We start from the raw sequence: 23,070 nt of genomic DNA, 5'->3' as shown, positions 1-23,070 counted from the left end.
ACTATGGCTGAGAAAACAAGAGGTGTTATACTCTGTGAATTAAATGCATTTACTTGGTCAATTCTAAACAGAGAGAGTAAGAAGTTCTAAGTTGCTCGCTAGCCATTGCATTAATTGAGTCATGGATTCCACATTAGTTTTGAATAATATATCATTCTTATTGAATCAATGTGTATTAATTTCTTCTCTTATATATTGCAGCAGGAGTAGTAGTTGTTGTTGTTGTTGTTGTTGTTGTTTCCATCTTCATGATTATGACTGTAATATAAGGGTGATAAAGACTCGGATCATTGATCATAAGCATCTGATAAGCATTTGATCATAAGCATTTAATATTAGCATCCCAAAGCACCTTTGTTCCTAAATACACATACACACACACACTAGTAACTTGCACTTTGAATCCAAATGCATTTTCTGTCCTTTGAGAAGGAAAATGGGAATGCAACCTTGCTAGTAGGGTTGAGCTCTGACTCCGACAGGAGTCAGAGCTAATTGTTTGCTCAATTCCGACTCCGAACTGAATCGGAGTTCAACTCCGATTAGCTCAGAGCTCCGACTGGAGTTCCGAGCGTCTATTGGACTAAATAATAATAATAGTACTTAAATAAATAATGTGGTCAATTTATTTGTTAAATAAATGATATGCAAAAATAAATTTGATCCATTAAGACTAATATGATCACCAAAGCTCAAGTCTAAACCTGTAAAAAAAAAAATACTAAAAAGAAAAAAAAAAGCTTAAATACAATAATTTAAAAACTAAATAACATGTATGATGTAACCATAAGTTATAATAGTCTTATTTATAACGTAATAGCAACATTGACATAAATATTAAATGCTCATGTCGAACAAATCTCAATGGTTCATTGATCTGTGATCATGCCTAAAATAAAGAAAGAAAGTTGTAATCAATAAATGAAAAAAAAATTGATAAAAAAAACTGAAAACAATAAAAGTAGAATTTCATTCTTACCAAGAAAAGGAATTCTCTCAACTCCATCCCAACTCTCAAGAGGCATCTGTCTCAAACTCTCAGTAATTGGTAATTATGTTAGGATTTACAATTAGATCTATAAAATCATAAAAATGTAGAAGTTAGAAACATTAAAAATAATTAAATAATCATTTAAAAGCATATAAACTTACCCGATTCAAATCTATAGCTCTCAACATCAACACTAACTATATCTAGTCCAATGGACGTTTCACTTATCCAATTTTGTGTGCAAATAAGGGCCTCCACGGTTGACGGTGACAATGAACTCCGTTCCACATCAAGTGGAACGTCGTCGTTTAATTTTTTTAAAAAAATCCAGTTGTAAAACGATGTCGTTTTATAGTTGGGTTTTTGTTTTAAAAAAAAAAAATCAGAGTCGGAATCGGAGCCGATGTCGGGCGGAGTCGGAAATTTCGGAAGTTTGCACAACCCTACTTGCTAGCTAGATCATAACCTTTTGTTTTAGTTCTAAATGTGGAACCAGCAGCGCGCTAAGTGTACTGGGAACGTTGTTTAAGGTCAGGCTAGTAGTTGCTGATATATGTTTGTCTTTTCTAAGTAGGGGACAAGTCATCCTGCAATAGCCAATGTCTTTGCAATAGCCAATTCTATAGATGTCTTTATAAAGGTATTCCCAGAAATCTATAAATGTTAATTTTTGTTCAATATGGTGATAATTAGAGTTATACATAGTTGTTTAATTTTGTACTAGTTTTGTGATTTTGTAATTGCATTGCACATTTTAGTTTTTTTTTTTTTTTTTTATTAGCCCCTTGTCTAGTAATTTTGTACTGACCTTTTTTGCTTACAAAATGTGCAAGATCTCTCTGTCAGATCACTTGAAGTTGCTACTTGCTGGAATTGTTTTGTAATTCATATCTTGTAGTTTTGTATTTTGCAATGTAATGTAATGTGCAAAAAATAAAATAGTGTAATATGTAGTAGATTGCATGCATTTTAGTTTTTCACTTTTATATATTTTTATTATTCTGAAAAATGTTAGTATCAGAAATGTTTTTCATAAGAGAATACCTTCAAGCCTGTCGGGCTGTCCAATCCCAAACAACAGCCCTCCAATAATAGTCTTACACGTAAGTCTTTCAATTTATATATCTTGCACCCATTATCTGGAAGATCAAAAACTCCACAAAAAGCTTCTGCAAGTCTCATGCCCCTCATCGTCTTCCATACTGACCAAACCCAGAGACAAACCCAAAGAAAACAAGCTTCCATTTTCAGTGCCCTCTTCGTCTTCCCCACTAACCAAAACAAGCGACGGACTGACCCAGAAAAAACAAGCTTCCACTTTTGGTGCCCCCTTCATCTTCCATCCTGACCAAACCCATAGAATACAAAATCACCATCAGATGGAAATACCATGTTTGAACCTGTTTTTCACTCTAGAAGCTGTTTGGAGATTGGACCAAAACCATATATGGAGGATGAGCACATCTGTATAGAAAATCTTCTTGAACGTCTAGGTCCAATTGAATACTTTTCTTCTCCTGGAGCTTTCTATGGGATCTGTAACTAAATTTTCGGACTTGTTTATTTAGAAATTATAGTTCTGACTTTTCGGTTACTTCAAGTATTATATCAATGAATAAACAATGTAGCTTGTTGATCTTTATTGTCCATGGGGGTGTAGATGCAACTTTGTTTATCAGAGAGAACATTCTTCAATTTATTCTTGAGGACTCTTATTTCCCCATTTATTCATCTGATGGCCATGGGTGCAGACAGCTTGAAGGACGTTTGGTTTTTCTGCACTCTCCAAGGTCTGCTTTGGTTAGAGGCAATGAGGTGCATGAGTGAAGGGCTTTCAAGGGTGTAATCAGATTAAAAAGGGTCTATTTTACCTTTTATGAATTACCCTATGTGTCTCATTCTAATTGGAGGTTGTTAATCCCATAAGGCCAGTCGGTCTGTTTCGGAAAGGAACTCTTTTCATAAAGAGTAATTCTATGCATCAGCCTACACTCTCCACACACCATGCATTCAATTTTTTTTTTTAACTCAATACACTAAGTGTGTTGAGTGTGTGATAAATAGTAGGTTGATGCAAATATTTTTCCTTTCATAAAATATATGCTTTTATAAAAAAATATGATTTTCAACATTCTTTTAATTTTTTTTAATAAATATAGAAGATTTATGCTTTTCAACATTTTAATTATAGGCTTTTATAAAAAAATAATAATAATAATAATGCTTCTAAACGTTTTTATGGACTTAAAAAAATAAAAATAAAAATAAAAAAATCTGGGTACAACTCGAAATCCAGATTTTCGGGTTTCAAAAACTCAAATCCACCCTGGTTTGAAACCCCGATTTTCTGCTCGGGTTTGAAACCCAGGTTTCGGTTAGGGTCAAAATCCGGATACGGATGAACATCCAATTCGTTGCTATCATCTAATAAGAAAGAGGGAGACTCTAAAGCCCAAACTCTTTACCTTTTAAGATTTCTACACAATTCTTGCAGGTGTGGTCATGTATGCAGGCTTTACCACTGCTTAATTTATACACAGGATTTTAGTTTGTTTGTCAATATATCCATAGAAAATATTGAAAGATCAAAAAACTCTTCATTTTCATTAACTGACAGTATGTATGTTCGCTTAATTAAAAAGAAAAGCGAGCATGTGATGCGAGCCATCCACATGTTATAACAGATTATTTAGTTCATGATTATTTTCACCAAGTATCAAACTAAAGATAACTTCTTTTTCCTTCAGTTTGTAGTTAGTCTTGTAGTTGTTGTAGAGATTGCCTTTTGAAAAGGCGAGGTTTCGAAATTAAAACAGAAGTTTGAGAGTTTTATTGGAATTTCTGGTGGCTTTAACTGCCTACAATGTTTACAGTGTCATTATCTTCGATTTGGCGAGTAGATGTCTACCGTGCATGCTTTTATTTTACCACCGGTCTATACTGCAGTTCCCATTATATACATGCATTAGCTATTGTCCTCGCTAAAAATGTCTGTTGTTTGGCAGGTGTTGTGTTAGGGACCCCGGTCTAGTCCCTAAACACTTGCCTTGCTAAGCCAATAGTAACCTTGAGGTGACCGAGTCCAAGTCCTTCTCTTGCTTGGTCCACGTCCAAAAATGGTCAAGATGACCAATGTGCCAATATGGGGTTGTGTATTTCGGCTAGTAAGAGTATGGGATATTGGGGTTGGATGATGTAAGTGTAGGGTAGGATGTTGGAATGATGCACGGCTATGGGTGTATTAGGGTTTCCCGAAATGGATGATGAGGTGGGTGGCTAGGGTTTGCTAGAAGTGGAAAGAAGGTGGGGCGGCTAGGGTTTGCCGAATATGGAATGAGGGTGGCGGCTAGGGTTAGCTCAATATGGTAAGAGAGTGTGGTGGTTAGGGTTTGTCCTAAATGGAAAGTAGGTGTGGCGGTTAGGATTGTCCAAAATGGGATAGTGCCGAAATTAGGAAAGTTTCCTAATTGTATGGAATAAATATGGAAGGTATTATGGGTGGTTAGGGTTGGCCAAATATGGAATGAGGATGGGCGGCTAGGGTTAGTTCAATATGGTAAGTGTTTGTGGGAGCTAGGGTTTACCAAAATGGGAAAAGGATGGGGCGGCTAGGGTTTGTCCAATATGGGAAGTGGTGGTGGCAGCTAGGGTTTCCAAAGTAGGATATGGAAGGTGATAGCTAGGGTTGCCGAAATGGAAGAGGGTTGGGATTAGGAAAGTTTCCTAATTGTGTTGGATGAAGAAGGAATGTAGTATGGTGATTAGGCAAGTCCCAATAAGGCAAGAGATGGCCGAATGGGATTTGACTTACCAAAGATGTGATTTCGGCTAGGGCAACAAGAGGAATTAAATCAACTTATGGAAAGTGACTAACACCTTTGTTGGTCGAAAATTATGGTTGCAAGGATTGAATAGCCGAAATGAATGGGGATGAAGTTAGGAAAGTTCCTAAGTGTTTGAGCTAGAAATGGAAAGTGTGGCGGGTGGATTAGGCAACTCCCAATATGGCAATGGATAGCCGAATGGGATTTGTCTTACCAACTTGTATTCGGCTAGGGCAACACAAGAGTTACTTCAACTTATGGAAAGTTGAATAACACCTTAGTTGGCCGAAAATGACAATCAAATGGATTGAAAGAGTAAAAATGAGGAAGAACTTCAAGAACAATATGAATCTCCAAGAACAATATATAGAACACTATTGCTCTTAGATAAACTAGAATCAAACAAAGAACAAATAAACAATCAAGCCTTGATTCACGTATTGCACAAGGAATGATTAAACTCATAAAATGATAAATCAATTTGGGATTCACGGATTGCACCCAAATTGCCCAAGTGCTCTTGCACCGAAAATGATAAATCAATTTGGGATTCACGGATTGCACCCAAATTGCCCAAGTCCTCTTGCACCGAAGATGATCTCTCAAACAATGTTCTCTCTCTAAGAGTTTTGCCAAAAGATGGGAATGTAATGACTAAGGGTCCTATTTATAGAGAATACAATTTGGAAACCCCCAATAGGTCCCTTGTAAAGTAAATAATTAAATAAAAATAACTAATTAAAAATAACATAGTGGCATGGGTCAAGTTGACCCATGACATGCATGAGCCCATGGGTGGGCTAGGTTGGCTGCTGGGAGTTGGCTGGCAGGGCCCTGGGCTGGTCTGGGCGTGGGCAGGCTGGCATGGCCCAGGCAGGCTGCCTGGGCGCTGGGCCTGCTGGGGCGCTGGGGCGCGCGCGGGCTGGGCGTGCGCGCGGGCCTGTGCGCGCAGGTGTGGGCGCTGCGCGCGGGACTGTTGCACGCTGCGCGCTGGTGAGGCGTGCGCGCGCGGGGCGCGCTGGGCGTGCGGGGCGCGCACGCTGGGCGTGCTGCGTGCTGCGCGCGCGCGCGGCATGCGTGCTGTGCGCGCTGGGCGTGCTGGGCTGTGCGCTGGGCGTGCGGGCTGCATGCTGAATGGGCTGGTTTGGTCACCAGCCCCCTTGGGCACCCTGGGCATGTCAAGGCAGGCCCCATGGCATGCCCCTAAGGCTATTTTGGGGGTTCTCTAGCCTTGTCCCCACATGGCTAGGGCCTTGGCCATGGGCCACTAAACATGGGGTTCTATCATGTTGTCAACTGTTGAGGAAAAATTCCATATTTCCTTTGGACGTCTTGGACATTTTTATAATAAATGAACAATCATCTCTTGTAAAATCAATTTTATGAGATAAGTTAAGTCCATAAATTTATTCATCAACACTACTAATTCTCTCTGATTACATATTCCTAGATGTAAAACTTCAATACTTGATGAACCATTTGGCCAAAACTTACTGGGGGCCTTTCTTCTGGTAAACATAATTATATATAAACGTAGAGAGATATTTTATAAAAGAAAACTTATAAATTGACGTGATTTAATATGAAATATTATATCTATTAAAAGATATTTATTATCTGGCATCTCACAACAATCCACATTATTAGTTTGTTTATTCATTTATATAAGATTTCTATATAGGCGAAACCTTTATATATATATATATATATATATATATATATGCGCGCTCGCTCATTCCAAGTTTTGCTTAATAATTTGCACGCTAATGTGCTCACTGGGCTGGTAAACTTGGATATGTGGATATCCTGTCAGTGTATCAGTCGCAGCGCCCTTTTTATGTTGGCTGTCTATAAATGCTTCTGTTTTATCGGCCGTCGTTAGAATTAATGTAGATTTTAGTGGCATTAGGCTAAAGTTTTTGTAGGGATCAGATCATTGTAGCATATATATTATATTACATCATATGTATATGTATGGATGTATGTATGTAGGTATTTGTAGAAGAAAATTATTAAAATGATCACAATTAATTCTTTAATGCACATGCAACTATATGTTTTAACTCATGATGCTAGCTGATGAGCCTGGCCAAGCTAAATGTTCGTAACTCTACAGCGTGCCTAATTAAAGACAATGTTATGACCATTGTGTTAATTTATTTTTCTTAATTTTTTTTTTAATTTATAATCGAAATTCTTCCGAACTGGGTTGTTAATGCCAAGATCATGGTATATATACCATGAAAAATATTAGGATTGCAGACGCCATGCATAATGATGCACGTCATGATCATCCGAATGGCGCCCCTGGTCTCATACTCACGAAGCCGCATGCTTTTTTTTTTTTTGAGTAAGCTGCAATGTTATTTTCATATCCCGGCGGTATGTATATGCACTTAAATCAGAAGCTGCTAGCGGAATAAAAAGAAAAAATTACAATCTACAGAACTCATACTTAATTCGTCGTCTTTATGATCTTTTCAGGCACAGATCATTTGCGACGCATGTTCCATTTGCTGAGAGAAACGGTGCAAGGATATGAAAAAGGAGCATGAAACCATTAGGCATTAACCAATATATATTATTATCAGGGAAAAAACAAATGTTGGAAAATGGAGTATATATGACTTGGAGAAATCATGATTTGGGCCCTAAATTCGGGATCCAAATTTATATACCGAATGAGATTTTTTTTTAGTAATTAAGAAAATATTTTTTAATGATGTTGTGAATTTTTATTTTTTAAAAAAATATTTATGATGATTAAAAAAATACTATTCAAGACCTAAATGAGTTTTACTATACAAGCTCCACCACATTCTACATTCTATATTTTTTTAAATTTTTAATATATTTTTAAATATTTTTGTTTGAATTTTTTTTAAATTATTTCAAATTTTTTATTTTTTATTTATATAATAAATATTTGATAAAAAAAATAATAAAAATTAAAAAAAATGTGAAGTAAGAGTATGATGAAGCTATAAAAATTTATTGTTAGGAGGAAGATGATGAGATAGCCAGCTAGCCACGTGGATTACCCCGGCGGAGTGCCTGACAGCTTGGACCATGGTCCAAATTCGACGACCCTCCTTAATTCATTTGTCCTCGTCTCCAGATGAGGCTGCAGTTCGAATACAGCAATTAGATTGAACATCATAATCTTTAAATTTTAATTAATATATAATTTTTTTACTTTAACTAATTATTTAAAATTTAAAATTTACGTTAAATTAGTTATTATATTCTCTATAATAATAAAATATTATTATTTTTTATTATTTATATTTTTTAATTAATTTTTATTTTATTTTCATAATTTTTAATAACGTTCAACAATCATATTTATTTTTATTTTCACAATCTAACAATCTATAATATAATAATCTCATATGTATATACATGATAAAATTTCATATCTATAATATAATAAATTCAAAAAATACTTTTAAACTTGTTATAGTTCTTTTCATATTTGAAAAGAAGAATGAATTTATTGTAACTTATATTTTGGATAAAAATAATTTAATTAATTCAGTGTAGAGTAAATATGAATGATATTTGTTAAATTTAAATATGAAAAGACATTTGGCTAATCTAATATCAATGATCTTACGTGCTTATGACACATCTAAATATACTGTCTCTCTCTCTCATAGATGCAAATTAATGGCCCTGATTCACACACGGAGAGTGTATCTTAGGTAACCTCTACAAATATTGTTTTTTTGCTAATAATTCTCTTATCTAAAGCAAAGCGATTTAGACTTCGTTTGGATTATCAACTCATCTCAACTCATCATTACAACTTTTTTAAATTTCAACACAAAATATAATAAACAATTCAACTTTTTAAAATTTTAAAATAATAATAATATTAAAAAATAATATTCTAATAATATTTTATCATCTCAACTCAACTCATTTCAACATCTAAACTCAACCTTATTCTACATAGTCTTCGTTTCGTGACTGTTCGTAAGTACATATAGTTATATTTTAAAAAGAAAATTAAATTATAATAATATTTTTTTTTTAAAAAAAATATTTTTTTTTATCTATATTTATCAATGAAACTGTACATACAGTCTTTTCCTCAAAATTATAAATAGAATTTCTCAAAGCGGTATATGCATTATTGACACTCGCAATTATTTGTATAGATCAGTTAGTGATTACCAAAAAGCTTTACGGTACGTACCAACTACGGTGGAAAAATTGCTAATTCTTTGTCTAGAAGGTAATTGGCAAAGCTTCCTTTTACATGACGACATTATATATATATGAACTACGAAGACGAAAAAAACGCAATCCAATGCCTATGATCATCAGCTTAGTCCTTATTTTTTGGTCAGTGTTTCGTCCTTTTAGCTGGATAACTCGTTTTCATAACAGTGGTGAAAACGACGTCTTTCCTTAAGTGCTAAGCAAATCATCACTAATTTTCATGTTAATATGCTTTTTAATTAAACAGATCAAGGATTATCTAGCTAGGGGTCCTTGCTGTTACTGTATAAAACCGGCTCTCATAGGTACATCAACATCCACCATCTGATCCTGCAAATCATACTTTGAACGGCCCTTGATTAAGAAAAACAAAAGTCTAATGCTCCCAACATCGAAACTTACATAATGCCATGACATGTAAGAATGTACAATGCGTTGTCGAGCAGACGTTATAGTTTCTGTCTAAAGTTATGTATTTGAGAATCTAGGGTACGTGAGCCAGTCAATTACTGCAAAACCCAACGCAGATTTGAATGTGAGGGATAGCTTTTGCACAGCTTGTTCTGTTGTTTGTATGCATATTTCTATATAGATTTGGGGCCACCACACCGTCTCCATTGCAGAGACTGTGCCGGTCTTCATCTATGAAATGGGGAATGAAAACCATAAAAGGATGAAAGAGGAACCTCTTTCTTTTTTCCTTCACCTTTTGAAGCAGAAAAGCACAACTCCTTTCCTGCCCTCTCACGTGTACCCCTATGCCTCACTTCACATTACCCTCCGAATATTTTAACCCTCTCTCTCTCTCTCTCCCATCAAAATTAGTGAAGAACTGGGGTCTGCTATAAAATGATTGTAGTATTTGAATTGGAAATTGTAACAGTGCTGGGCCAGAAATTGAAATCCATTTAAAGGGGAGGAAAAGACTAGGTAAAACAGTTGGATAAAAATGGCTTTAGAAGCTCTTTCTTCCAACGAGCTTTTCAACTACATAATCTACGATACTATCTCTGCAACCCCATATAGCAGCCATGACTCTTCAGAGACCGGTGTTTTATTGGAGAGCGTAATGATGCCTCGAAACCAAGGTGGTATTTTGGAGAACTCTTCATTGATGACCCAAAAGCGCCACTCTGGCAGGTCAGACGTTGTCCAACGGAGGCAGCTTTTGGCGGTTCAAGGGAGGAAGAAGAGGAGGAGAAAGCCAAGGGTATGCAAGAACAAGGAAGAAGCTGAAACACAAAGGATGACGCACATTGCTGTAGAAAGAAACCGCCGGAAACAGATGAATGAACACCTCGTCGTCTTGCGTTCCCTCATGCCTGAATCCTATGCCCAAAGGGTATGTCTTCCATTCTTTCTTCTTTCTCATCTCTCTCTCTCTCTCTCTCTCTCTCTCTCTCTCTCTCTCTCTGTATTGTTGAAAATGTATGGAACTGCCATGGAGAATTTCAGTTTAAGTTTTCCATGGTTTACTTCTATGTCATAATCTTTATTTTTACTCTTGCTGCATTATTGTTTGACACAACATAATCAACAAGAGCTTCGCGTCTTAGATTTTCAATCCTGGAAGAAAATTTGAAATTTTGGTAAAGTTCTGAAAAGTTGGACTGAATGAATTCGAAGCTGAGCAATTATTCATATGGAAAAGTTAACCGTAAAGTGGGGCAGTGCAGCAAAATTCAGAGACCAGTCATGTGAAAGTTATGCTGAAAGTTGCCATTTTTGACACCATATTCCAACCAATGGATTTTGTTATTCTTGTACGTGTTTGTTTGTGTGAGAAAAGAAGCATCAGGCCGTGAACGTACGGTCTAGCTGAAAGCCTGAAAGTAACTGAAGAAATTAACTTGGATGTAGGTAGTACTAGTGCTAGCATATATATAAGTGGTAATGAGGGATTAGAGGCCTGTTAAATAATATTTAACATACCCTGAGATTGAAGTCAGTTTCTCCTGTTTCTTCATCATCCATATCAACGTTTAACTTTGTAAGTCATATATATAAATATATATATATATATATATTCCATTAGTCAAGCATATTATTTCTTGTACATATACCCCTTAACATAAAACATTTGCTGGTGTAGGGTGACCAGGCCTCCATAGTAGGTGGTGCTATAGAATTTGTGAAGGTACTTGAGCACCTCCTGCAATCCCTTGAAGCTCAGAAACTTCAACGTCCACAGCCAGGAGAAAGCGGCCTGAACGAAGACATGACCACAACCCCCAAGTTCCTCAAGCAGCAGCGACCCCCATTTGCACAATTTTTTGCGTATCCACAGTACACCTGGTCTCAGATCCCTAACAAATATGCATCGAAGACCAAGGCTGCCATAGCCGATATCGAGGTGACTTTGATCGAAACCCATGCAAGCCTTCGAATCCTCTCGCGCAGAAGCCCTAGACAGCTCTCAAAATTGGTTGCTGGTTTTCAGACACTCTGCCTCTCCATCCTTCACCTCAATGTGACCACCATGGACCCTTTGGTCCTCTACTCCATCAGCGCCAAGGTACGTACGTAGGAGCCTATACTTTTTCTTTCTGACACAATGTATTTATACTCTTCTTCCTCAAAACATCAGAAATTGAGCCATAAACAGCTGCCTAGGGAGCGGGCCAATTGCCCGTCTTGAACACTGAATCTTGTGATCTGTCATTAAGTAATGACTGATCCACCTAGTGTTTTAGGCCCTGCCCCTGACCTTAGTAAGGGCTCAGAATTGGAAATGATAATAAAAGGAACTCATGCGGTGTTTCAGGCCAGCCCCTCGTGTCATGATCACTATGACGCGGTCCATAACCAAATAATATGGGTGAACTAAATATTTATGGATGATTTCGACTGCTTATTGCATACTTTCGTTTTATTTTAGTTTTACAACCATATATGCAAGTGACTAACTACATGGAATTAAATTATAACAAGCCAACAATTTCTTACCATGTTATGTTTCTCAAGCTAGCATTCAGTATGATGATTTCGTATAAAGTAATTGAATCTCGTTAGAGAAAATTAGTATATATGAAGGTGTACTTAGAATAATTAACTGAAAGTAAATTTATTGGACTACAAGTAATAATATTTATTACTGCTGTAAATATTCGCATGGAAATAGTATGGAAATAGTTCCACCGCTGTTCATAAAGGCAGAATTTTTGGATTTCTAGCCGTTTAGAAACAAATATAATTTGTCCAGCTTGTCCCTAAACGAAAAGGTCATTGGTCTGCGTGCCCATATGTATGCATATATTTTATTCAAAATGTAAGGGCATTAGAGATACTTTAATTTTTTTTTAAAAAAAACACACTGTAAAAGCTCATTTTAAAGTTTATGGGGATCATTTTTACGTCTATTTCGAGCAAGAATCATGTTTTTTTGGAGCATTTCAACACTTTTTAATGGGGGTCTTCAATTATTGTCACAAGGCATGCATCGAAAACATGGGGAGAGAGAGAGAGTGTGTGTGTGTGTCTTTTCCTGACATCAGTTCGGGGTATTTTTTATGTTTGGAAGTAATCCATTTGCACCTAATTTTTCAAAAATCAAAGAGCTTTATTTCAGCTAAGACTTTGGAACGTTTCTGAATGCAGGTAGAAGAAGGATGCCGACTCACTTCAGTAGATGACATAGCTGGAGCAGTTCACCACATGCTTAGAATAATTGAGGACGAAGCTGCCTTATGTTGAACAAGTCCTAGATTCCTCATATAACCTTGGAGTTGAGTTGGAATCACCGGAATGCCAGTACCCTCTTTTTCCTTGTCCTTGTATTTAGCTTAGTGCGATTAGGTGTGTGTGAGATCCCCCCTTCTGATCTCTCTCTCTCTCTACTTGTTAGGGTATATAGAAAGGAACCTCGGTTTAGCTAATTTCATTGAATATGACAAGTTAATTTGGAGAAGTGGAGAGAAGTTAATGTGATTTATAGACAAGGTGGTTGTTTTCTAATTCCATGCTTTGTTTATATGATCAAGTCAAAGAAAAAGGACCAAATATTTAGGTGTATATATAGTCAATCTAGGCCAGTGCCTGTGCCATGTATATACCTATGTGTTATGGTTACGCCCACGAATTCACGTCAAAGCCTTTAATTTCAGTATTGCTTGGGAAATCCCACGGCATAAAACCTCTCTTAAACCTGGCTTTTTCTTTCTTTCTTTATTTCTTTCTTTCTATATATATATATGATTCATAAACTAGGCAATTAATATCAAGTACTTTTTTTTCTGATAAAAAGATGAAATTTTATTGCTCGATCAACAAGTCTTACAACATTTCTAGAGATACAATTGACTGAATACATGCATGTTGAAATTTCTTCCAATCCAATGATATCCTCTCGTAGAGATAATGCTTCCCGAGCAAGAATATGAGCAGTACTTTGATGATCTAGGCATAGTTTTATTAGTTATTAGTATTTCAAAAATGATAAACATGATGACCCAACTATTACACAACTTATACGTATGTACCTAATAAAATATTATAAATTCTTTTAAGATTTATTTATTTTTAAATATTATATATATATATATATATATATTGTTTATATTTCTTTTTGGATAAGGATACACTACAAGGGGAAATACCTTTCCCAGTGAAAATGAATTGCTGGAAAATGTCACAAAATCGCCGCCTATAACCTTTAGCAACGATTTATAAATCGTTAGCCGTTCGCTGGTATTAAAGCCTCACTTTAGATCTACTCCAACGGAAGCCAAAAATCGCCGGCAAAATTTTTTTCATCCCGGAAAATTTAACACGCCACTAATAGCGCATTTAATCGCCGAAATTTCAAGATACGATTTATATGTTAATCGTTGGAAAATATTAATTCCAGCGATTAATTTCTATCACCAAAGAAGTAAAAATCGCTGACAATTGAATTTAGTAGCGGTTTTTAGAAATCGCCGTAATACAATTAATGGTTATGAAATAACGGTTGCGGCGATAAAATTTCGCTACTAAATCTTATTACTAGCGAACTTTCATCGTTGCAATTGACATATACTCATAAGCAGCGATCATAACATCGCTAGGAATAACTGAATTACGGCAATTATAAAATTACTGTGAATTAGCGTTTCGTCTTCAAAATTAATTAGCGACGTCGATTATTAACTCACTGGGATTGATTTGGGAAATGTGAAATTTGAACGCATGCATGATTTGGGATTTATTAGCGGCGATTATTAACTAGCGTTTCAACTCATGCCCAAAATGTGAAAAATACCTAGTAAAATCATCATATCTAGATCTCACTCTTACGAACAAACACAAATAAACATGGTAGCTAGCTAGCGCCATCGATCCATGCATGATGTCGCTATCTGGTTTTACGCAAGAGGACGGGATTCTTAATGAGGATACTCGATTTTTCCCACACAAAGAAACAAAACATGAAATGGCTCAGAATCAACACAAAAGGAAGGGGACATTGGAAAATGCATGCATCGATTCCGCAAATTAACCCCTCCTTCCCAGCTTTTCCTCAAAACTATGGACAAAAAAATAAAAAAAAACATGTCACTTTTTCCAATGCCCAGTACTGCACCCTAAACAATGATCAGAACTCCCTTTCTTTACCAAGAAGATGAAGTTGAGAACCTGTGGGTGTGTGTAGGTGTGTATGACCTGCATGCATGAAATTAGACAGATCAGAGAGAATGGAGTACGACCTATAATAATAATAATAATATTTACATTAACATCAATATTTAGAGCATCGTGGCATTAGGCATACTGACATGTATGACTATAATAGCATCCGTATCTTTGATCAAATCAAATATTTTAACAGGAAAGGCGCGCAGCTTTTACATATCCTCAAATTTCAATGGGAACTAAACAACATATATACAAATTTCAATGATGCATATCACACCACTTTTTCCCGTATTTTATTTTTTCCATGAAAATCACGGAAACTTAGGGCAGTGGTTGGCATGCACGTTAAATAATTATTCTAAAACGAAAAAGAATAGTCATCATTGAGAATGAAAGAAATTGTAATGGAATAGTACTTATTGTGAGTAATGCTACAGTCACTATTAGAGATTTTACAAAAGTAAACTTATTAATTAACGTAACTTTATATGATACGTTAAATCTACTTTACAATAAAATTAATTAATGTACTATATCAAATCATATCAATTTATAAATTTATTTTTGTACAATCCGTTTGTAATTAAAGAATTTCTTATTCATTAATTATATATATATATATGCTGCTAAATGGAAATGATCAGATAATTTCTTAAAAACACGGGCCTTATAATACAATTCTAATTTAGATTATCATGGACCTTATCTCTTTAATTTTTTTTAAACATAAATAGTAGTTATAACTAGTCGCCACATGGAGCTATCACTGTAATATATTAAAAAAAAAATCCAAGCATATACTGACGTATATATATAGCGGTATAGTTTGTATATGAAGTTTGTAAAACTTTGGGACATGCAGCAATAATATTACTTTAGTTTTGATTTTGTTTTCTTTTTAATTAATTTTGTAAGGAATAATTAGATTATGTGTGTATTAATATAATTTATAAGTATTAAACAATATGCTATCCATCATTTTGATTCTTGTGGAATAGTAATCCTCGAGAATAGAAAACTAACCAGACGGTCCAAATTACCTAGCTACCCAACCCAAGATAACTCCATATATGACGTTCTTGATAGCATTTGATTGTATATATCTACAACCCATTATTCAAGGCCCCGAAAGCATTCAAAATGGGGGCCCACTATAAGAAAAATAAACAATATTAACGGATTATTTGTGACGATAATAAGTATTTAGAATAAAAATAGACTCATTTCGACAGAAAATAATTATTTTCATTAAAAATAACTAATCATAAATAAGCAATTTTCTTCTAGGAGATTTCTTTATTATTTTCCGTGTACGTACGGTACGTAGCACCATCAATTAATAGCTTGAAATGCATTATTTAGTTCGCAATGATTCAATTTCCTTATTGTCAGACAATTTGCTTTACAGATCCCTAACTCCCATCGATCCAATTCTTTCTATTTTGGTGTTCTGAGCCCCCGCCGGCCATCGTAACAATTCAGGGATAAATACTCAGCTGATCCACTCTCTCTCAAAAACTCTTTATCCATGTCTCCCTTTGTAATTCGTTAAACCCATCATTTTGGGGTCCTGCAATTGTAGAAAAATGTCATTATCTAATGAATGACTGCATGTTATGGGACTCGCCTACCTGAATCTGCAATTTTCCCAAGTGGAAGGAATTATACATATTGGAGGGTTCGATTATCAACAATTTGAGGAACATTGATCTATTTTGTGTAATTTGGTTCCATAGTCATAACTTCTACATGTGACCAACTGATGATCAAAAGAAGACTGTGCAAGAAAAGGGCAGCCCAATTAGGCACTCAATTAAACGACTTCAAGTTTTTTTTTTTTGGATTAATTATATTTTCCCCAAGTGTTATTTCCTTCTTTTTTGCAACTATAAATTCTAATTCGGATCATATATATTTTGAAACTTCGCCATAATTGTATCCCATTCCTCAAAAACCAATGTTAGTTTCATGTTGGTTAAAATTAACCACGTTTTGATATTTCAATTGCGTTGAGTCAAAGTTGCTGGTGCGTGTATCTATCTACAATAAAAGAAGCCGGAGTTTAGAATCTAGATCCTGCAAGTAGGAATTCATGCATGTGATCGATTTGGACCAAAGTGTCCCTGATCTACAGATCTCATGTTGGACTGAAATGGTCTTGCTACTTTTGCTAATCTGACGAAGGTGCCCTTGCAAGAGATTTGGTTTAGGCTAAAATGCCCTGCCTTATATCTAAACTGACTAAAATAACATGAATTAGACAGAAACAGTATTGATGGAAATCAAAACAGCCGACGACAACCAAAGTCTCTAAAACCATCTTCATATTCATCTTCTCTTGCACTCCCCATTCTCCACCTACCCTCTTCTTGCTCATCATTTTTTTGTTCTTTATTTTCATATTTTGCCTCAGCCTTCTTCTGCAAAGAAATTGGAGAACCATGTTCGTTCGTCAACTATGGCACAAGCCACGACATAGATGGACAACCATGTCGACTTGACCGAATCTCACCACAATAGAGATTGACATATAGAGAAACAACTAGAAATATCTTTAATTTCGCACCAAAGACTCACGACACTGTCATTGCCCTGGGTCTAAGATGGAGATCTTCGATGGGTATTTCTATTGTCGGCTTGATGGTTCTAAGATGAGATTTCTAATGGAAGATTTTGTGTGGATTTGATTGGATACTGGTGAGCTTACATGTTTAAAAACTGAGCTCCCATGTCGTATGAAAAAATGTAGAAAGGAAAAATGAAGATTGGGTTTACACATAAATATGTAAACCTTGATCACATGGGAGCTCGGCTCCCTTGCGTAATGACCGTAATGCAAAGGATCAAGTGTACTATTTATTTTTGTCCTCACCATTGTTCTACATTCGTTTTCCCGAGCAAAGGATTGTGTCCTATTCATTCTATCCTGGCCTCCATGGCTCCATACTTCATTCATTTTCCTGAGCAATGGATCAGGTGTATTGTTCATTCCGTCCTCGCCTCCATGTTGCATTTGTTTTCTTGAGCAAAGTGTAACACCCTGATCCCAAAGGTCCAGGGACTTAGTTCCTGTCACCTAAATGTATCTCTCATAATACAGATAAAATTTTTTGAAGTTCCAAAACATAACATAAGTTTATCTAATTAGACAAACACATAAGTTCCTTTACAAGGTCGTCAATACACTAATCCAATAAAATAAATCAGTTGTTGTGAGACCTAGCCCGCTGCCAGGCCCAGGCCCGTGAAAAACGCTTCCAGATTTCACGTCGCTCAGGTTCATGCCATATTTCCTCTTTCATGCACGTCCATCCGTTCCTCCTCTTTAGGTTTTATCTGTTTTCCATTTATAGCCTATATATATGTTATGCTTTTCTCAACCCTAAATTCATTGCCGCTGCCCTCTCATTCACGCCTCAGCCATCCAAATGCTTCTAAACATCCACTCCCCTCTGTGAACCTTAGTCTAGAACCGCACCGCCACGTAACCAGCCATCTTGTCACCGTAAAACACCAAACTGAAGGGCTCAGTTTTCACCCAGTAAACTGCCACCCCCAAAGCCAATCCACGTGCCACAACTCCTCCAAACTCAGTCTGCACAGGTACCTTAGCCACTCTGAGTTCACCACCCCAACCGTGCCCAACCACACAAAGTTGCCGCCCAGCACCCTTGAAGCCTCTGTTTCAAGCATTGTCTTCCTCTGTTATTGATATCCGAAAACAGAGCAGTTCAGTCGCCGCTGCAATCACCCTCCACCGAAAGTTCATCCGTGTTGTGACCCCACAAAAACGGCCGACGAAGATTACCGTCACCCCCAGTCTGCCGCATGCCACCTCAAGTCCCCCGATAAGCTCACTCCATTTCCAGTTGATGGCTCTTTTCTCTCGGTCTCTCCCTCGTTCTCTCACCATGTGTCTCTCGTGCTCTCGCCAGCGCAGGTAGACTCGCCACCGTACGCCCTCCATTGGACTCCAGTTGTGCCACTGTAGCTCTTCCAGCCAGCCCGTCGCACCTTGCCTCTCCATGCGTACTCTCGGTTTAGTCGTGAGTCATCGCCGCTGCACTTCATTTCCCTTATGTTTCATATTGTTGACTTAAAGAGTTGTACATACAAGTTGCATTATTGTGTTTTAAACCTTTATTAAATATTTGTAAACTCTAAAATTTTCCATGTTTATAGAAATGATTTTGATAAGTTGGGTTTTTGTAAGAGACTCATATTTTAACGGAATATTTTTATGTAAATACTGATGAATTTTTGGTATGATCAGTAAGTGCAAAATACTATTTTGAATCCTTTTAAAATAATATTTTTGATTTAAACAAAAGTATGATTTTCTACTTATGATGATCTCAATATAGTTATGTTATTTTAGTTTTATAAATTATAGTAAGATCTCAATTGTAAATAAATTGGAATTTGATGTTTTAGTCAGAGTTATTATGTTGGATATTGATGAGTTTAGAAAGTGATGTTGGTATTTCAGGAATAATGAGAATTTTGGGTTTGAGGAATTAAAAATGGATTATTTTAGAAGTTTTAGGCTTGAATATCGAAATACGAGATTGATTGGAAATTTATGAAAATTTACGTGATTATCTTATAGGTGAAGATTAATATTTGTTCGGCACTTTTGAGGAAATTTTTGAAAAGCTAAAAAGTCCAGATAAGCGGGATTACTATGCTAGATTTGCATATAAAGAAATGAACTGAGATTGGTTTGTAAAAATGTGCATGTTGTTTTAAAAAGAAAAAGTGAAAAATAACCTCAGTATATGTTTTGCATTCACTCATGAGATACGTATGAAAGAAAAAATAAATGTTTTTGACATGAAATGTGTAGACATGGGCAATATTCAACATGTTTCTGAAATATGCAAAAGAGCGAATACGATATCTGTGAATTTTTGTACATGTGACATGAAATATTTTGGAACTGTTATTGATCATAGGAAAATTATATGAATATGTTTTGCACATGTGTTGATATGATATGGATATGATAAACCTTTGGCATATTTATTTGTTTTGAATCTGATTCTGAATATGGTTCTGATATGATGATACTGGTTCACGTGATATGGTTGGTATCAACATGGTATGATATGATATGATATGAGTCCACCCACTTTGGAAACAAATTAGTCTTTTACGTGTTCTTTCATGTGTGGACACTCGAGGCTCCGAAATTGAAAAAGTAGAAGTTTCACAATATAATACTACCTGGTTTGGCCACTGGGGATAACACAACTCTACCACGTGGGTTAAACATGGTATATGACATGATACGATCCGATATGCTATAATAAGATGAAGATGTGAAGTTACATTATGACAAAGCGGTTTTTGAATATGAAATTGGTTTATAAGTATGAAAAGATTTAAAAATCGTTTTGATTTTTCTGATAACACGTTTTGAGATGTGCATATGAAAATGAAATGTTTTATTTCTGCATACCAAACTTTCTAAAATTGGCTCATGTTTACATACTAGTATATGTTCTCTACTTACTGAGTTGTGGATAACTTACCCCCTTATCTTCTTATATTTTCAGATGATATTGATTGCCCAGCTGGGGGTTAGGATTAGAAATTGGAGCTTGTCTAGATATGGATAGAAGGCCAAGTTCCATTATTAGTAGAAGGGTATAACTTGAGTAATTGAAGTACTTTGAGTTGTTTGGACCTATTGAGATTTAAAGATGTATCAATCTGTTTCATTGAGATTATTGAAAAATTTTAGACTCTTTTGGTTTATGTTATTTTGTAATAATGACTTATGGAGTTTGTATTGTGATTATTTGGATAATATAAGATTGTGTGCTATTTATGAAATCCTTGGGGTTTTAGGTGCTTGGAGAGACAGGTTGGTAAGTGACATGTAGTAATTCTCCGACCCTTCTGGGTACAGGGCGTTACAGTTGTTCCACAAACTCCCATTAAACTCAACATAATAATTAGAAATTTCATAAGTCTCCATAAACCAGTTACACATACTGAAAACCAAACTACCAAAAGAGGATTCTCCAATAGCGAATGTACCCTTCAGTACTCAACTCCCTACCCCCCAGTTAATCTTGCTCAAGTTGTCTATTCCTGATCACCAGTTGTACCGTCTAAATCATCTGAAAATATAATGAAGATAAGGGGTTGAGTTATCCACAACTCAGTAAGTGAATGACATATACTAATATGTAACCATGAGCATTTAAAAGTACAGAATGCAGAACTAAAACATTTTTCAGTATCAGCTTGCAGAACAAAATATGATATAAAAATAACAGAGCGATGGTTCAAAATATTTATATTTCAAAGTACTTTGGCATAGTATAAATTGATTATCATCATCATATCATATCAGAACAAAGACTATATTTAATCTCGTGGTAAGGTTGTGCTTTCCCCAGTTGCCAAATGAGGTGGAGACAGAAGTGAATCTTCCCCTTATCATTCTCGAAGCCCCAAGTGTGCATATAGGAAAGACCACACAGAGAATCACTTTGTTTTCAAAGTGGGTGTACTCAGAGACAGAGAAGTTGGTACCAACCCAAACAGAGCAGAACATATCAGAATTAGAGTCAAATACAAAATCAGAACATTATGCTAAAGGTTTTCAGATGCCATATCAAAATAAAACAGAGTACAAAATGTATTCAGTTCATTCTCACATACTTAAAAAAAAAAAGAGTCAAAGCATCTTGATAAAACTATGCACCAATTTTCATATTTTCATAATCACTCTTTTTACAAAATTTAAGAACTAAATGCCAAAAACTTGCTCATGTCTACACTAGTTATGACAAAATATTTTTCTTTACTTGTAAAAATCTAATGAGTAATGCAGATAAATGACTAGGGTTATTTTTTCTAAGTTCTCATTTCATAACAAAACATGCATAATTTTTTACAAAGTCAACCTCAGTTCATATATTTCATGCAAACTCTAGCATAAAAATCTCGCTTACATGATTCTCGTAATGTATTGTTTAAATCTTCAGTCTGAGCTCTAGCAATCTCAACACCTATATTGGAGAATAAACATTAACATACTAATAACCTATACAAACCCAAACTTACTCAACTACAGTACTACCCGATTCTAATGGTGGATTAACATAAGCTCATACTTAGTAGTTAATTCCTCATACACCCGCTAAGAAAAACCACCACATCTTCAAACCAAACAACTCATTCCTGACATGTCAAATAAACCATCAGCCATGATCATTAAGTTACACACACATCAAACACAACAACCACAATTTCCCACAACTAAAACAACTCAATATCAACCAAACAACCCACCCTCCAAACCTCGGTAGCCAACAACTCGACCGCACACGCCAAATCTCCTTTGCTCACCACTCCACAAATTCATGACTTTTAACATCTCAAACAAATTCATAAGATACTTTAGTATTTAGAGTGCACTTGATCCTTACTTCCATATCAAATGCCGTAAGAGGTATAGTTTAGGTCTGAGCTTTAGAAAAAACAAATTCATAGTGCAGACAAAACAAGTTTGGGGTCCCTTTTTTATTTTATTTTTGTTGAGTTTTTCTGGGTGCAGACATAAGGCTCCCTTTTTTTGTGCCTTTCTTAATTCCCAATGACTGTTGATGCAGAATTAGGTATTGCAATATGTAAGAATCAAGTGAACTAATACTTTACTCTGTTTGGAAAAAGGGCACGAAAATTACTTTTCCTGAGAAAATTAGTTGCCCATGATTGTCATCATGTAGTCATACTCAAAAAGATAATTTTGAGTACGAGATTAATCATTTATTTTCATAATGGATGTGTGTGAGATTAATCATTTATTGATTAATGGTTGTGTGTAAGATTAATCATTTATTGATTAATTTCTTTGCTTTGTTTTCATCATGGATGAGTGTGATTACTGTATTTGATTTTATATGGTGAAGAAGCAATTTCTCCATGTTGATAGGTCAGAGAAAAGGTCCCCATGTTGATAACTTTCGATGCTTTATTTGTTTGTGATGATGTAGTTAATCAAGCATGATAGTGATTTCTTTGTTTAATTTTCTAACTGCTGCTGTATGAATGGTTTGAAAATTGCAAACTACCATTTGTTATCTCTGTCCATGTCATCTTTGTGACTGGGAATAGAGAAGTGCCATAACCTGCCTACTTGCTTCTTGAGGTACCCATCACAGAGAAGTCTATGTCATCTATTTTTGCTTTTCTTTCTAAGCATCAGACGCTTGGTTCGGGGAACACTCAAATAAATGAAGGAAATAAAAATTGGAATTGATCGACACTGATCAACTGCTGTTGGAATTTTTCTTTAAGCAGGAAAACGATCTTCTTTTTTTAACTAACATTTCAGAGACTATTTCAAGCTTTTTATGTCTTTTAGAACCGAGGATGAAATTTTAAAACTCAACTCAA

At 35.6% G+C, this 23,070-nt stretch overlaps 1 protein-coding gene across 1 annotated transcript; it reads left to right on the top strand.

Moving 5' to 3' along the window:
- The first annotated feature begins 9,542 nt into the window (after nucleotides 1–9,542).
- On the top strand, nucleotides 9,543–13,053 carry LOC108984837 (transcription factor bHLH71-like). The gene is made up of 3 exons (XM_018956910.2): nucleotides 9,543–10,384; nucleotides 11,135–11,557; nucleotides 12,640–13,053. The coding sequence occupies exons 1-3, from the start codon at nucleotides 9,992–9,994 to the stop codon at nucleotides 12,733–12,735; spliced, it is 912 nt and encodes a 303-aa protein (XP_018812455.2). The 5' UTR covers nucleotides 9,543–9,991; the 3' UTR covers nucleotides 12,736–13,053.
- Nucleotides 13,054–23,070: the final 10,017 nt, after the last annotated feature.

Source organism: Juglans regia, chromosome 2 (genome assembly GCF_001411555.2).
Source record: "Juglans regia cultivar Chandler chromosome 2, Walnut 2.0, whole genome shotgun sequence".
Lineage (NCBI taxonomy): Eukaryota > Viridiplantae > Streptophyta > Magnoliopsida > Fagales > Juglandaceae > Juglans > Juglans regia.
The sequence above is the reverse complement of the archived record's forward strand: the minus strand, read 5'-3'. Positions and strand labels throughout refer to the sequence as shown.

Bases quoted from the DNA above. Each gene is read 5' to 3' on its own strand.
- LOC108984837 (XM_018956910.2), top strand. From the start codon at position 9,992: ATGGCTTTAGAAGCTCTTTCTTCCAACGAGCTTTTCAACTACATAATC. The intron at 10,385-11,134 runs GTATGTCTTCCA...TTGCTGGTGTAG, and splicing joins CTGAATCCTATGCCCAAAGG to GGTGACCAGGCCTCCATAGT. The intron at 11,558-12,639 runs GTACGTACGTAG...TTCTGAATGCAG, and splicing joins TCTACTCCATCAGCGCCAAG to GTAGAAGAAGGATGCCGACT.